General features: G+C 38.5%; 1 protein-coding gene across 1 annotated transcript; it reads left to right on the top strand.

Moving 5' to 3' along the window:
* Nucleotides 1-2961: 2961 nt before the first annotated feature.
* Nucleotides 2962-17922, top strand: LOC131198092 (mast cell tryptase-like). The gene is made up of 5 exons (XM_058182602.1): nt 2962-2986; nt 12532-12694; nt 15262-15536; nt 16226-16377; nt 17509-17922. Exons 1-5 carry the CDS (start codon nt 2962-2964, stop codon nt 17920-17922), a joined length of 1029 nt encoding a protein of 342 aa, XP_058038585.1.

Below are 17922 nucleotides of genomic sequence, written 5' to 3'. Positions count from 1 at the left end.
GTCTTCAACAGGAAGGACGTTGTAACAGATGATTCTATGAGTTAAACTCAGGTCATATTGAAGGCGGTGGAGTTCTAAATTTTCTAAATCCAGGATTTCAACTCTGGTGGTATAAGGTATTTTGTTGTATTCAGAGGAGTGGAGAACTCTTCTTGTAAAATATTTCTAGACACGCTCAATTGTGTTAATGTCCGAAATGAGGTATGGGTTCCAGACAGGCGAGCTGTATTCAAGAATTGGTCTAGCAAATATTTTATATGCTCTGGTTAGTAGTGTAGTATTTCTGGAGAAGAAGGTACGCAATATTAAGTTTACAACTTTTAAAGCCTTTTTTTGCGATGTAGTTGCAGTGGGCTTTGTTACTTAGATTAAATAGATGGGGAAGAAATGGAGGTAGTGACAAATTTTATTTTCTTGGGTTCCAAGATCACTGCAGATGGGGATTATAGGCAAGAAATTAAAAGATGCTTGCTCCTGGGGAGGAAAGCTATGGCAAATCTAGACAGCATACTAAAAAGCAGAGACATCACCCTGCCAACAAAAGTGCGTATAGTCATGGCTATGGTTTTCCCATTTGCAATGTATGGCTGTGAAAGTTGAACCATAAGAAAGGCTGAGTGCCAAAGAATTGAGGCCTTTGAACTATGGTGCTGGAGAAGACTCCTGCGAGTCCCTTGGACAGCAAGGCGAACAAACAAGTCTGTTGTGCCTCACCCGCCCTCCTCTCCTCAGCTGGGCCCCTCCCATCTCCTGCTATCTGAGCCAGAGACTGATAGTGAAGAAGAATGGCCTGGCATGCCTCCAGCCCCCAGCCCTGGCACCATGCCTGGACAGACTGAGCAAACAAACCTCCTTACAGCGTGTGAGCACGAAGGCAGCCATGAGCTAGAATTGCTGGCAGCTGAGCAGGAGGACGAAAAGATACAGTGGACAAATCCCCGCTTCCGGAGAATGGAGAGGCGACATCAGCAAAAGGAAGGGAGGGGAGGGCCTGGATAAGTGCTGAGTCATGGAGCCACACCCCATGACCTATATAAAGGATCTGCTTTTTGGCATTCCTTGAGTCAGGCAAAGTCTCATCTGGTTGCTGAAGTCACACCTTAGATTCCTGTCTGCCCTGAGAACTCTGACAGGAATTTGGCAAAGCTGCAAAAGCTTCGTGGCCACGCTTGATACAGACTTCCCAGACCCGGCCATCAGAGGAGGAGTGGGACACGACAAAGTCAGTTCTAGAGGAGATCAACCCTGACTGCTCTTTAGAAGGCCAGATCCTGAAGATGAAACTGAAATACTTTGGCCACCTTAATGAGAAGGAAGAACTCACTGGAGAAGAGCCTCATGCTGGGAAAGATTGAGGGGAAAAGAAGGGGACGACAGAGAATGAGGTGGCTGGATGGAGTCACTGAAGCAGTTTGGTGTGAGCTTAAATGGACTTCAGAAGATGGTAGAGGACAAGAAGGCCTGGAGGAACATTGTCCATGGGGTCACAATGGGTCAGATATGATTTCGCAACTAACAACAACAACAACAACATCCTCATCAGTGGCACCAAATAGAAAGGAAAAGACAACAGAGTGGAGATAAATGAGCTGAGAACTAAACCCTTGAGTTACCACCACCGTCATTCACTGAACCTGGTGAACAAAGAGATGCATTGGTTTCAAGTGATGTACACACTCCACCACCACCACCAAAATTTTCAGTTACTCAAAAGGAGGAAATATAGACTAACATGTCACATAATGAAAAAGGAGGAAATATAGACTAACATGTCACATAAACTTTTGGTTGCTCACAATAAAATATTAATAGGGGCTGTAAGTGATGTTTACCCATCTTTTATAGAAGTGCTATTTTTACATGGTAAAACATCTGAGCAGAGTCATCAAATGGAATTTCCCCAGCAAAATAAGCTTTTTACACTTTTATTCAGCTGTAATATTTTACTGGTAGCTGGCCATCTTCTAAAGCAGGGGTCTCCAATCTTGACAACTTTAAGACTTGTGGACTTTAAGTCCCAGAATTCCTCAGCCAGCTTTGCTCTATTCTGGGAATTGAAGTCCACAAGTCTTAAAGTTGCCAAGGTTGGAGACCTCGTTCTAAAGAAGCAATACTGAATTAATCTTAAATCATGGCATTCTCATTTAGCTGCTTCAAAAATTCTAGCAGGAAATTACCAAGATAGGGAAATCTGGAGAAGCAGAAGACAATAACAATTCCTTTTTCAAAAGAAAAAAGAAAAAAAGAGGTTGTTGCAGTGGTCATTTTGTTATTGTTTCTTTGCTTAAATTTGTTGCCTACCTAACTCCAGTGGACTCTAAGTTATCTTAGTCATATTGGTTGACTTTATGTGAGCAACTAATTGTACATTCTGAAAAATGCTTTCAAAGAAACTTTGAGATAATATGATAAAAGCCTTCTCAAAATGGCTTCTAATGTTTAGGATGGGGGGTGAGACTTTGAGGATAATCAATTGTGAAGTTCCAGTTTCCTATGAAGAATATATTGATCAAGTTAAGATTTTTGACATGATCCTATGGGATAGGTTTATCTAAATAAATTATATAGAACTTTCCATTTTCTTCTAAAGGAAATAAAATCCTAACTGTGTTGCCTTAGAAGCTCCTACTTCTTCAGGAACTAAGAAACATGTAATGACCTCTTTCAAAGTTATTTCCATTTCTGTTCCCAGCCCACTTTCTGATCCGACCTGTGCTGATTTTTAGGTGGTACATTCCTCTAAGCAGAAGTGTTTGCTTTATTTTCTTTTTGTTCTTTATAAATCGTCCATGAATATTGATGCTTCTTTGCCTTGACACCCTTTCATATTTCTTTAACTTGTATTAAAGTCACACAAGCATTGCTTGAAGCTAGACTTTGTAATTAGACAAGAGAGAAAATCTGAATTTGGGATGTTTCTGAGGATTCAGTAATAGGATTCAGGGATACAGAACATTTGGGATGTATCCCCGAATTCAGGAAGAAGGTAATTATTTTTGATGTTTGGTAAGAAATCTTACAGTAAGGGCAACAGAAGACAGTGGAACTGTTCCGTTATCTGCTCTGTATGATTTCAGCTCTGGTTTGAGAATAGGATCTGCTAAAGTTTTCTAAATCTTGGGTTTAGAAAACTTAGAACTCCGCCGCCTTCGACAGGACCTGTGTTTAACTCATAGAATCATCTATTGCAATGTCCTTTCTGTTAAAGACTACTTCAGCTTCAATCACAACAATACAAGAGCAAACAATAGATTTAAACTTAATGTTAACTGCTTCAATCTTGATTGCAGAAAATATGACTTCTATAACAGAGTTGTTAATGCTTGGAACACACTACCTGACTCTGTGGTCTCTTCTCAAAATCCCCAAAGCTTTAACCAAAAACTGTCTACTATTGACCTCACCCCATTCCTAAGAGGTCTGTAAGGGATGTGCATAAGAGCACAAACGTGCCTACTGTTCCTGTCCTATTGTTTTCTTTCATTATATCCAATTAATATAGTTATTGCACGCTTATGCTTATATATATGCTTATATATTATATAGTTACTTTCATGCTTATGCTTATATATACTGTTGTGACAAAATAAATAACTAAATAAATAAAGTGTCATTTAGACACAACATGGCTAATGGCAAAAGTAGAGGAAGAGGTATCCCTAAGTATTAGAGAGTCACCAGCTTGCCAAGGTCCATACTAGAAAAGAATTTTCAATTAGCATCAAGTGACCGTGACTTTTGAAACTTTTTTTGCACCCATTCCAAAAACATTTAGGTTTAATGAGTCAGCTGAAGTGATCTGCTGGCAAAATCTCTTTAGCATCAGCCTCCCTTTGTGTGCCTTGTGCTGTATAACAAATCAGAGCTAACCCAATTGAAGAATTTTCCCTATCCTTCATATTAGACCTGTGAAATATTTTCTGCTATTATGAAAATAGGGAGCTCTGCCTGAATGACTGATGGTAGTATTAAGATTGGGGCAGTTGGGAGGAGATAGGGGAGATGACAAAAAGAGAGTGGGCAAGGATGTTGATTTGGGGATTTCTAAAGCCAAGAGACTTCTGGGAATGAGAACTTCTTGGTTGTATTCTCCAGTTTATTTATTTATTATTTGTTATTCATCTGCCCTGGTCCTATTTGACCTCTCAGCAGCTTTTGATATCATCAACCATGGTATCTTGCTGCGCCGGCTGGGAAGTTTGGGAGTGGGAGGCACCGTTTATCGGTGGTTCTCCTCCTATCTCTCTGACCGGACGCAGACGGTGTTGGCAGGAGGGCAGAGATCGACCCCGAGGTGCCTCATGTGTGGGGTGCCGCAGGGGTCGATTCTCTCGCCTCTCCTGTTCAACATCTATATGAAGCCACTGGGTGAGATCATCAGTGGCTTTGGGGTGAGGTATCAATTGTACGCTGACAATACGCAGCTGTACTTTTCCACCCCAGGCCACCCCAACGAAGCTATCGAAGTACTGTCCCGGTGTCTAGAAGCCATACGGGTCTGGATTTGGAGGAACAGGCTCAAGCTTAATCCCTCCAAGACGGAGTGGCTGTGGATGCCAGCACCCCGGTACAGTCAGCTGCAGCCGCGGCTAACTGTTGGGGGCGAGTCATTGGCCCCGATGGAAAGGGTGTGCAACTTGGGTGTTCTCCTGGATGGACGGTTGTCTTTCAAAGATCATTTGACAGCTGTCTCCAGGAGAGCTTTTTATCAGGTTCGCCTGATTCACCAGTTGCGCCCCTTTCTGGACCGGGATGCCTTATGCACGATCACTCATGCTCTTGTTACCTGGACTACTGCAATGCTCATGGGGCTCCCCTTGAAGAGCATCTGGAGGCTTTAGTTGGTCCATAATGCAGCTGCGCAGGTGATAGAGCTCCCATGTAACACCCATCCTGCAGTTCGGAGCTCCCATGTAACACCCAACCTGCGCAGACTGCACTGGCTGCCTGTTGTCTTCCGGGTGCGCTTCAAGGTATTGGTGACAACCTTTAAAGCATTCCATGGCTTAGGACCGGGTTACTTACGGGACCGTCTGCTGCCATCCTCTATCTCCCAACGACCCGTGCATTCTCACAGAGAGGGACTCCTTAGGGTGCCGTCATCCAAGCAATGCCGGCTGGCGGCTCCCAGGAGAAGGGCCTTCGCTGTGGGAGCTCTTACCCTGTGGAACGAACTTCCCCCAGGACTTCGACAATTGCCTGACCTTCGGACCTTTCGCCGCGAACTTAAGACTTATTTATTCTGCCTTTCTGGACTGGCTTGATTATTTAAATTTTCAGATGATTTTATGGTTTGTAACTTTTATTAATTTTAAAGGGTTGATCGTATTTTAATTTTGGCCAAATTGAATAAGTTTTTTAACGGTTGTTTTTAATATTGTATGTATGCTATTGTATTTTATTTTGGCTGTAAACCGCCCTGAGTCCTTCGGGAGAAGGGCGGTATACAAATTAAAATATTATTATTATTATTTATTTTGTCACAACAATATATGTAAGTATCATACAAAAAGATTATATAGTATATATAAACATATATATGAGTAAGTATTAGGAGGAATAAGCATATATATATATAGGAAGAAGAAAAGAAAAAAAGACAGGAACGGTAGGCACATTTGTGCGCTTATGCACGCCCCTTATGGTCCTCTTAGGAATGGGGTGAGGTCAATAGTAGAAAGTTTTTGGTTAAAGCTTTTAGGATTATGGGAAGAGACCACAGAGTCAGGTAAAGAATTCCAAGCAATGATGATTCTGTTACAGAAGTCATATTTTCTGCAATCTAGATTAAAGCAGTTGACATTAAGTTTAAATCTATTGGTTGCTCTTGTATTATTGCAATTAAAGCTGAAGTAGTCTTTAACAGGAAGGACATTACAATAGATGATTCTATGAGTTAAACTTAGGTCTTGTCGAAGGCGACGGATTTCCAAGTTTTCTAAGCCTAGGATTTCAAGTCTGATGGGATAAGGTATTTTATTGTTTTCAGAGGAATGAAGAACTCTTCTTGTAAAATATTTCTGGATACATTCAATTGTATTGATATCAGAGATGTGGTGAGGGTTCCAAACAGGCGAGCTGTATTCTAGAATTGGTCTAGCAAATGTTTTGTATGCTCTGGTTAGTAGTGTGTATTTTTGGAAAAGAAGCTATGCAAGATTAGGTTTACAACTCTTAGGGCCTTTTTTGCTATGTAGTTGCAGTGGGCTTTGGCACTTAGATCATTTGACATGAAAACTCCAAGCTCTTTAAAAGGATTGGGGTCATCTGTAAGGTAATGTCCATCAAGTATGTACTTAGTGTTTGGGTTCTTTTTTCCTGTATGTAAGACTGAACATTTGCTAGTTGAGATTTGGAGTTGCCAAGTTTTAGACCAAGCAGTTAGATGATCAAGGTCTTTTTGAATGATAGATGAATTGTCTGTGGTGTTAAATAGTTTGACATCATCAGCAAAGAGAACACAATTACTTGAGATATAGTCACAAAGATCATTAATGTATAGTATGAAGAGTGTTGGTCCAAGGACGCTGCCTTGAGGAACGCCACTCTTGACAGGAACAGGATTTGATAGAGCATTGCCAATTTTGACCACTTGTTGTCTGTTAGACAGAAAAGCAGATATCCATTTGTGAAGGGGTCCTGAAATGCCATAGGATTTTAGTTTTAGGAGAAGTTTATCGTGTACTACTGAGTCAAAAGCTTTGCAGAAGTCTATGTAGATTGCATCTATTGTTTTGCCTTGATCAAGATTTGTAGTCCATATGTTTTTACAGTGGAGAAGTTGTAAATTGCATGATAATTTTTTCCTGAAACCAAATTGTTTATTGGAGAGTAGGTTGTTAGTTTCTAAGTGTGAGGTAATGGATTGGTTGATGATTGATTCCATGACTTTGCAGGTGACGCAGCACAGAGAGATTGGTCTGTAATTTTCAACTAAACTGGGGTCTCCTTTTTTGAAGATAGGGATGACTGTGGCTAGTGACCAAAGTTTGGGAAGGGAACTGGTAGTGAAAGCTTTATCAAAGATTATGCTTAGGGGTTCTGCTATATTAGTGGAAAGTTTTTTTAAGAAGTATGCACATAGTCCATCAGGTCCAATAGATAGCGATGGTTTCAAGTTATGAAGAGCTTTTCCAACATTATCTTCTGTGAAATCTATATGAGTTAAGTCATCATATTCATTGCTGGTACGTTTGTGGAATGTCTGATATGTGTCATCGCTGTTAACAAAAACTGCGCCAAAGAATATGTTGAAGACGTTTGCTTTAACTGTTTCATCATTGCATTCTTTGCTGTTAGAATCTTTTAGTGGTGGGATGGATCTTGAGTCTTTAAGTTTTTTGTTAACAAAATTATAAAAGGCACGATTGGAATTTGTGTGCAGAAGGTCCTCTTCTTGTTTGGTGTTCAGTTCAGGAAGGAGAAAATGCCCTATGCTCCACCCTTTTGCCGTTGGTATTAAAGTTTATGGCACAGATTGGAGTCAAGCTGTTTGATCTGAAACTACCTGAAGCACAACTACTGAGGCAACACATTAGAAGAAAAGAGGCAAAGAAGTGGCAGCCATGGGCTTTCCATCCATATTGCTGGGACTCGGTCTACTGTATCTCTCTGCAGCACAAGGTGACTGAGGGGGAGGGCTGGGTGTTCAATGTTTAATCTCTCTTCTTCCAAATTCTTCTGGTATGTCTTCTTAGTAGCTCCCATGATAGCTAGAAATCATTTCTGCAAGCTGGATGGGCCTACCTTTGAGATTTTTACAAATGGTATTATAAACTAAGGTGACCAAAGAAATCTCTTATTATTTTAATCTTCAACTTTAGGACTGCTCTTTGTCTGCAGCTTTTAAGATTGTTAAATAAATATTCTCTTCATCTTGCAAGTTTCTAGGTTCTTGGGAGGGGGACTCTCATCTTTTTCGATTGCATGTTCTCCACTGCTTCCTTCTGCATTCTCTGAAAAGGGAATGTGCTTTCCGTCAGGTCAACAACATTAAGATGTGAGGTTGAAATACATAGAAACATGGGCAAGCAATCTATAACAGAATAAGAGAGTCTGAAGGGACCTTGGAAGTCTTCTAATACAATACCCTGTTCAGGCAGGAAACCCTTTATTATTTCAGACAAATGATTGTCCAATCTCTTCTTAAAAACCTCAACTTCTAGAGGCAAGTCATTCCACTGATTAATTGTTCTAACTTTCAGGACATTTCTCCTTCCTTCAGATGCTTTAGAGAATAGGTCAACCCCTATATCTTCAGTTTAACCATGTTTAAAACCTCTCAGGTCAGATAACTGCAAAATATTATAAATAAATAAAATATTATAAATAAAGAAGATTACTTTCTGTATTTTTTTAAGAAGTTCTAGTGAACAAGGGTTAGGGGGCTCTGAGGTAAACTGGTGTGGGGCGCATGACCACCAGACTCGAAATCCTAGGCTTAAAAAACTTGGAACTCCATCGCCTTCGACAAGACCTAAGCTTAACTCACAGAATCATCTATTGTAATGTCCTTTCGGTTAAAGACAACTTCAGCTTTAATTGCAATAATACTAGAGCAACTAATAGATTTAAACTTAATGTCAACCGCTTTAATCTAGATTACAGAAAATATGACTTCTGTAACAGAATCATCAGTGCTTGGAATACTTTACCTGACTCTGTGGTCTCTTCCCATAATCCTAAAAGCTTTAACCAAAAACTTTCTACTATTGACCTCACCCCATTCCTAAGAGGACCATAAGGGGCGTGCATAAGCGCACAAACGTGCCTACCGTTCCTGTCCTATTGTTTTTCTTTTCTTCTTTCTATATATATGCTTATACCTCCTTATATTTACCCATATATGTTTATATACTATATAATCTTTTGTATGATTCCTACATATATTGTTGTGACAAAATAAAATAAATAAATAAATAAATAAATGAGGCAGCTCCATCCCCGGCCTTGTGGCAGCAGCCCTGGTGCACCAGATGGCTTCCTGCCCGACCACAAGCAAGCAAAAGAAGTGAGCCCCCCTACATGGGGAAAAAATAAGACACCCAAAAAAATAAGCCCTAGTGCCCAAAGGAAGCCCAAAGGAAAAAAGTCCCGGTCTTGTTTTTAAGGAAACACGTGTGTGTGTGTGTGTGTGTGTGTGTGTGTGTGTGTGTGTGTAATTTTTATAAATTAATATTTATATATATAAATTTATTGATTTTGAAATAGAATTAAATAAAGAAAATAAATATATGAGGAATGTATGTGTGTCTGAGCAATTAACAATAAAATAGAAAAATTCAAATTATATCTCATTCTTCTTCAACTAAAGGGTATTGTTATGTTTACTAATTTTTGTCTAGGAGCCTCCCAAGCTAGAAGTTGAGGGATGAGTGTCTCAGAAGCTCAAAGTTTTATCATTCTTTTGGAAGCAGTTTCATACTGCTGCACCCTTTGGTACATTGGTGTGATATCACAATGCATATACAAAAGGGGCAGGGCTTATGTTACAAGACCACAGTGCTGCTTTGATCATTCTGCCCTCCCTCCCCTCCAGGGCTCTCCCTTGTCATGGAGCACAGGCCTTGTCTCCATCTAACACATCATTTCTTTCATGGTGCAAAATGGAAAAAGGCTCACTAGAGGTCCTCTTTCCATCACAGTCCTACATCTATTGCAGTAAAAGAGTTAAATGTAAAATAGTCAAAGTGCCTCCTTGTGGTACTATTTATATTACTTATCCACAGCATTGATCTGGGTGACTTTGAGAAAGTTCTGTGCCCTTTATATAAATATATATAATTTGTTTCTCTGTATGCTTTAGCCTGCCCTCTATCCCATTTTCCTAGTTAACTATTTTATTTGACTTCTGCTGATGTTTTAATAAACATTAAGCTATATTTTTGCCAATTGATCTGAATGGCAGGTGTGGTATCTCGTATAAGGAGGAAGGGAGCAAGTGAGAGTGTGCTGGGAGCAAATTGAATTGTGGAAATTATTCACAGTAATTTTCCAACCTGTGGAAATCCATATTTTGCCATCTAACAAAATGTGAAACGCTATAAAGCCAAACCATCCAGAGTCTCCACCTCTGACCTATTAGCTATCTGCAATAACTTGTCAGATGTATTTTTTTTTTACCATACCGCGGAACTGACTGCAACCAGAATCTCTTATGACATTTTACCCCCTTTTTTAAATTCCTTGGGTTTTTCTTTTAATCTTATTTGGAAAATTAAAGTTACTTGTCTTTTCTTTTTCCAACAGATGCTGCTGACCCGGAAGTAGGTAGGAATTTCTATGTTCCTTAGAAACTTTCTGCACAAATTGGCACTGAATGGTGAAAAAGGAAACATACTTGCCTTTTACAAAATCTTAGATATGTTGTTATGTTGCTTCTAGCACAATATAATCTTCAGAACCATTGCTGCAACTTCAGTTGCATTTTGTCACTTTTTTATGGTAATGAATTAGACAAATAAATGTTATAAATATGATATAATATGAAATAATGAGTAGGTGGCTTGGTTGCTCAACAGCAAAACACTGGTGAAGTGGGCATGGTAGCATCTGCATTTTCTACACCATATGAAAAGAGCACATCTTCCTTCCCCTGACCCTACCACTTTCTACAGAGAGACGATTTTGGACAGGAAGATGGTATAGAGAGTGGTTAGGACAGCAAAAAAAATTATTGGAAGTTCCATACCTTCTATCCAGGCCATGGCATACAAGCGCTATCCAGGACAGTGTGTATCTGTGTGTCTGTGTGCATATGTGTGTATGCTTTTGACAGCAGGCATCAGAATTTTATTTTTAATATGTACTTAGAAAAAATGACAACAAGGACTATCTTATAATGACTTATAATGCTTTGTTACTCCTTGACAAGTAATTCATTATTTGATCACAGTTGAGTTATCCCCTTAAATGTTAAAAAAGAAACCAGGCTTTTCTTTGGGACTGGATCAAAATCAACATGAATGAAGCCTATTGCTGATCTAAATACAAGAGTGGATCACATACTGAATTGATGAGTTATATAGATATGCATGTTAAATATTAACTTGTTTCTCAGGAGACACAAAATCATTGGAAACTTTCTTCTGAAAGCAATATACAAATTCCTTCAAAAAGAGAAAGTTTGTTTCTTGCAGGGTTTCAGTTGTTGAGCTTCAGAGGTATGAGGGAAAGTTCCCTTTTGTTCTTATTATAATCCAAAATCTATAACAATAGAATAGAATAGAATAGAATAGAATAGAATAGAATAGAATAGAATAGAATAGAATAGAATAGAATAGAATAGAACTTAACTGAATTGAATTATTTATTGGTCAAGTATGATTAGACATACAAGGAATTTTTCTTGGTGTTTATGTTCTCAGTGTATATAAAATAAAAGATACCTTCATCAAGAATCATAAGGTACAACTTAATGATAGTCATAAGGTACAAATAAGCAATCAAATCATAATAGGAAACAGTCAATGTAAACCATAAGGATACCAGCAACATGGTTATAGTCATACAGTCATAAGTGGGAGGAGATGGGTGATAGGAACAATGAGAAGATTAACACTAGTGCAGACTTAGTAAATAGTTTGACAGTGTTGAGGGAATTATTTGTTTAGCAGAGTGATGGTGTTTGGGGAAAAACTGTTCTTGTGTCTAGTTGTTCTGGTGTGCAGTGCTTTGTAGCATTGTTTTGAAGGTAGGAGTTTATGTCCAGGAAGTAAGGGGTCTGTAAATATTTTCACAGCCCTCTTTTTGACTCGTGCAGTATTCAGGTCTTCAATGGAAGGCAGGTTGGTAGTAATTGTAGTCTGTGTCTGTCTTTTTGGGTTGCAGAACCGAACTAGACAGTTATAGAGGTACAGATAACAGACTCAATAATTCCTCTATAGAACTGTATCAGCAGCTCCTTGGGCAGTTTGAGCTTTCTGAGTTGGCACAGAAAGAACATTCTTTGTGTGCTTTTCTAATAACATTTTTGATGTTAGATGTCCATTTTAGATCTTGAGATATAGAACCTAGAAATTGTAAGAGGTAGAAGGGTTTCTCCTAAAGTCCACCATCATTTCTATGGTTTTGAGTGGGTTCAGTTCCAGATTGTTTTGGTCTCACCGCGAGGCTAGTCGTTCAACCTCCTGTCTGTATGTGAATTCATCATTGTCTCAAATGAGACTTATCATTGTTGTGTTATCTGAGAACTTCAGTAGTTTAACAGATGGATCATTTGAGATGCAGTTATTTATATAGAGAGAGAAAAGAAATGGAGAGAAATCACACAATTTTTGTTGTTGTTCCTTTTCAAAACAGGGTTGACTCCAGATGACTGCCTGGATTAGTCCCTGTAATCTTCAGGCAAGATTTTGAAAGTGGTTGAAAGACCATGACTGGCCAAGGTGATCCAGTAGCTTCATGTCTAAGATACAACTAGAACTCATAGTCTCCCAGTTTGTAGCCTGGTGCCTTAACCATTACACCAAACTCCTCCTCCCTCTCATTCTTTCTCTCCCTCATCTCTTCTGTTCTGTTCTTTCTTGCCAGGTTGTAAGAAGTCACTAATCTCTACAAGAATTGTTGGAGGCCAACCAGCCTCTGAGGGGTCATGGCCTTGGCAAGCGGGCCTTTCAATATCCAACACAACTTTTTGTGGTGGAACTCTCATAGACAAGAATTGGGTGCTGACAGCTGCTCATTGCATTGCCTGGTAAGTTACTGGAGTGTAAAATTAAGTGAGAAAAATAGATAGCTGACTATTATTATGATGCTGTTCTTTTTAATAAACTAGAGTTTCCAGAAAACTGCATTATTATGACTTGTTACATAGCCAAATATTTAGACTCAATTTGGAATTTTTATCCACCTATCAACACTCTTCAAATTATACATTAACAACCTCTGTGACCATATTATAAGTAATTATGTTCTCTTCGCCGATGATGTTAAACTATTTAACACTACCAACAACATGCCTGCCCTTCAAAAAGACCTTGACTTTTTATTGGATTGATCAAAAATTTGGCAACTCCAAATCTCAACCAGCAAATACTCTGTCTTACACATTGGAAAAAAGAATCAGAACACTAAATACAAGCTCGATAGACATTACCTTATAGATGACCCTCACCCCGTCAATGACCTTGGAGTTTTCATATCAAATGATCTAAGTGCTAAAGCCCACTGTAACTATATCGCCAAAAAGGCTTTAAGAGTTGTAAACGTAATCTTGCATAGCTTCTTCTCCAGAAAGATTACATTACTAACCAGAGCATACAAAACATTTGCTTGACCAATTCTTGAATACAGCTCGCCTGTCTGGAACCCACACCTCATTTTGGACATTAATACAATTGAGCGTGTCCAGAAATATTTTACAAGAAGAGTTCTCCACTCCTCTGATCACAACAAAATACCTTATGCCACCAGATTTGAAATCCTGGGATTAGAAAATTTAGAACTCTGCCACCTTCGGCATGACCTGAGTTTAACTCATAGAATCGTCTGCTAAAATGTCCTTCCTGTTGAAGACTACTTCATCTTCAGTCGCAACAATACATGAGCACACAATAGATTTAAACTTAAAGTGAACCGCTCCAATCTTGATTGTAGAAAATACGACTTCAGTAACAGAGTTATTAATGCCTGGAATGCACTACCTGACTCCGTGGTCTCTTCCCAAAATCCCAAAATCTTTAACCAAAGACTATCTACTATTGATCTCACCCCCGTTCCTAAAAGGTCTGTAAGGCGCGTGCATAAGAGGACCAGCATGCCTACCATTCCTGTCCTAATGTTCCCTTTGATTGTATCCAATTCGTATAGTTATTTCATGCTTATACTTATATATACTGTTGTGACAAATAAATAAAATAAAAATAAATAAAATAAATCCTTCCCAAGGACATGGAATAGGCAGATATTGTTTGATAGTGTTAAAGGCATTGTTCCAAGATGTAGAAGAAGTAAAGCTGCCTTTTTGCAATTGACTAATGGTGATTTTGTTAATGTCAGTGGTATTCAAATAGCCCTCAAGATGCTTTGAGATTGCACACAAGGTGGCTGTTATTATTGGTACTACCTTTGCTCTCTTTTGCCAGTTGTTCTATTTCTATTTGCAGATCTTTGGATTTAGTGATTTAGTGATCTCCAGTTCTTTCTCTTCCATTCTTCTGCCTCCAGAAACTACCACATCCACAGTACAGACTATTTTATCTTTCAGAAATAGTCACAAAGGAGTCAAATGAAGAAAATAGCATTGTGTCAAGGCCATTCTACTGCCAATTTTTTTGTGCTTGCATCACAAATAAGGATACTTATAAGTAGTTCTATTATCAAGTAGTCCATATAAATGACCCTAGCAGAGCCAAAAAATTATGCTGCTAAGTGAGAAATTTGTTAAGTGAGTTTTGCCCCATTTTAGGAGTTTTCTTGCATTTATTAAGTGAACCAGTGCAGTTCTTAAGTTAGTAATTGTTTGATGATTGTTAAGTGAATCTAGCTTCCCCATTGACTTTGCTTGTCAGAAGGTTGCAAAAGGGGATCACATGACCCCAGGACATTGCAACTGTCATAAATGTGAGTCAATTGTCAAGCATCCAAATGTAAATCACATGACCATAGTGATACTGCAACAGTCATAAGTGTGAAAAATGGTCCTAAGTCACGTTTTTTTGCACTGTTGTAACTTTGAAAGATCACTAAAAAAACTGTTCAATGTCAAGAACTACCTGTGTACAAAAAGGATACAACAATGCTTTTTCTTTTTGACCAAAACTTCAGATCCTGCTTCAGTTAAATATTAATAAAAGATTGCATTACTCTGCAATCAATGGGAAGTACTTTCCCATTTGCATATCATTCAATGTACACTGTGGTTACTGTATGTGGAAATCAGAGCTGGGTTTAGATTAAAGCTAAATAGGCACTGTCTTGTGGGTGCCATTGTCAATAGTTCTGAATTATTCTAAAAATGCAGATCTCCACATTGGCAAGAAGTGAAGCCATCAGTCAATGTGGCCTAGGGACACCATGTAATCCTGAACCAGCATTTATGGAAATAGTATACCAATGAATAAATATTGCTGTTGGCATCTTTAAATGTGGCAGAGCTGGATATGAGGAAACTTGCTGAAATTAAATGCAGACAAAATCCAGTACCTCTGAAAATGCAAACTTCAGAAATTTGTTCAACAAACGTCAAAATCCTGCAGTACTCTCAATAGATCCGCATCCATAAATTGCTGTTGACATTTTCTAAATTGTTAATACTTACAGGCTCCCTAAAGGCTTTGATAAAATTTTTGTGGGGCTAGGTGACTACCAACTCATGAACCCTTCAAATAACTCAAAGAAATTTGCCATCCGACGGATTATTCCTCATCCTAAATTCACAGCTAATGACTTCGTGTATGACATTGCTTTGCTGGAGCTAAACAACACTGTGGAGTTCACCAAATACATCTTGCCTATGTGTCTCCCAAAGTCTTCTGTGAAGTTCCCTGACAATACCAGCTGCTGGGTCACTGGATGGGGAACAACAAAATATAACGGTGAGTGAGGAAAATGGGATGTGTGTTTGATCTGGCACCTTTTCATCTTTTTTCTTCGGACCTTCCGCCGCGAGCTGAAGACGTACCTATTTTTCCATGCAGGACTGGCATAGAATTTTTATATGTTATTATTGGGTTTTTATTTTTAATTGGGTTTTATGGTTTTTTAAATGTATTTTAAATTGGGGCCAAATTTGAATAAGTTTTTTAATTATTGTTTTATTTGTATTGTGTTATTGATTGTTGTTTTTACCTGGCTGTAAACCGCCCTGAATCCTTCGGGAGAAGGGTGGTATACAAATTAAATTATTATCATCATCATCATCATCATCATCATCATCATCATCATCATCATCATTATTATTATTATTATTATTATTATTATTATTATTATTATTATTATTCACATCTTTAAGGTATGAAATTTTGCATGTTTCAAGATTCAGTTATTTGCTTATTACACCAAAGTAACTTGAAGTTACTTTAAGGACAAACAGGACACAGTTTACTTCCCTAAAATCATCAGTCTGGTTAGTGAGTCTGTCTTCTGGCAAATCACAAGAGAAATTAAATTTGTTCTTTAAAATGAAGCTGAGGAATGTTGAAGATTTGGCACAAAAGTTGCAGTCAACATAAACTCAGTTACTTATTCTCTGCATTTTATAACGCAACACCTTCCTTTTTTACAGTGGACCTGAAGCCTCCCCAAACCCTTCAAGAAGTGGAAGTGTCTATCATCAATACAGATTTATGCAACTCTGTCTACAACCCACTCAATATTACAATATTGCCCAGTATGATCTGTGCTGGTAGCTTAAAAGGGGGCAAAGATTCCTGTCAGGTATGGTGCTCAAAAACATTTTATTTATTTATTTTATTTATTTATTTGTCAAGAACATATTAGGTAATAGGTATAAGCATGGATTAGATAAATAAAATAGATACAAATAGAATAAACATTAGGACAGGGACGGTAGGCAGGCTGGTGCTCTCATGCACGCCCCTTACAGACCTCTTAAGAATGGGGTGAGATCAAAGTAGACAGTCTAAGGTTAAAATTTTTGGGGTTTGGGATGAAACCACAGAGTCAGGTAATGCATTCCAGGCATTGCCCACTCTGTTGCTGAAGTCATATTTTCTGCAATCGAGTTTGGTGTGGTTTACCTTAAGTTTGTATCTATTGTGTGCTCGTGTATAGTTGTGGTTGTGGTTGAAGCTGAATAGTCATAGATAGGACATTGTAGCAGATAATTTTATGAACTACACTTAGATAATACCGAAGGCGGCATAGTTCTAAGTTTTCTAAGCCCAGGATTTCAAGTCTGGTGGCATAAAGTATTTTGTTGTGAGCAGAGGAGTGGAGGACTCTTCTTGTAAAATATTTCTGGACACATTTAAGTGCATTAATGTCCAATATGCTAAGTCCAGGACTTATACTAAGTTAATTAATTAATTAACTTAAGTTAATTAAGACAATGTCTTAATTAATTAATTAATTAATTAAAGATAATATGCTACGTCCAGGAAACTTAGGCAAGTTTCTATGACACAAGACAAATAAATTGTAGGGATTGAATTTGTATAATATATTAAACTGTACCTGAATAGTACTAAAGTATTAATCTAAGGACCTGATGAGCTATAGGATATTACTCATATGTTTATTGTGCTATTTATTAACAGTGTTAAATATGGTTAGCTTTTGAGGGGAGGAAGATTGTGGAACTTAGTGTATGGTACAAAACCAGACCCATTTTATTAAATTATCAATCAATATATTGCATTAACCCAAAAACTGTGGTAAGTATGTTTGGTGAACAGGCAATTACTAAAGATTCCCAGGGTAAACTTCAGGTGTTTAGTCAATGGAATAAATACTTTGCTGCAAGGAAATTTGCATTTCAAGTTCTCAAAATCAGAATGAATCAGCCTTCCTATAAACATGTGATAACATACATCTTTCTCTTTCCAGGGTGATTCCGGAGGACCTATGGTTTGCCAATGTGATGGAGGTGAAAATTGGCTCTTGGCTGGGATTGTGAGCTTTGGGTTAGGCTGCGGCCTAGCCGGTGTGCCTGGTGTCTACACTTCAGTAGCATACTATGCTGATTGGATCCAGCTACACATATCCCAGATAAAAGTTTCAGAGGGCACACGTGAAAGTAATAGCATAGGGCACAGTACCCCTGCTTTTAGTGTAGGGAACAGTACCCCTGCTTTTAGTGTAGGGAACAGTACCCCTGCTTTTAGTGTAGGGAACAGTACCCCTGCTTTTAGTGTAGGGAACAATACCCCTGCTTTTAGTGTAGGGAACAGTATCCCTGCTTTTAGTGTAGGGCACAATACCATGCTTTTTCTGATATCTGTCAAATTGATCTTCTTCTGA

This window comes from Ahaetulla prasina, chromosome 4, assembly GCF_028640845.1.
Source record: "Ahaetulla prasina isolate Xishuangbanna chromosome 4, ASM2864084v1, whole genome shotgun sequence".
NCBI lineage: Eukaryota > Metazoa > Chordata > Lepidosauria > Squamata > Colubridae > Ahaetulla > Ahaetulla prasina.
The sequence above is the reverse complement of the archived record's forward strand: the minus strand, read 5'-3'. Positions and strand labels throughout refer to the sequence as shown.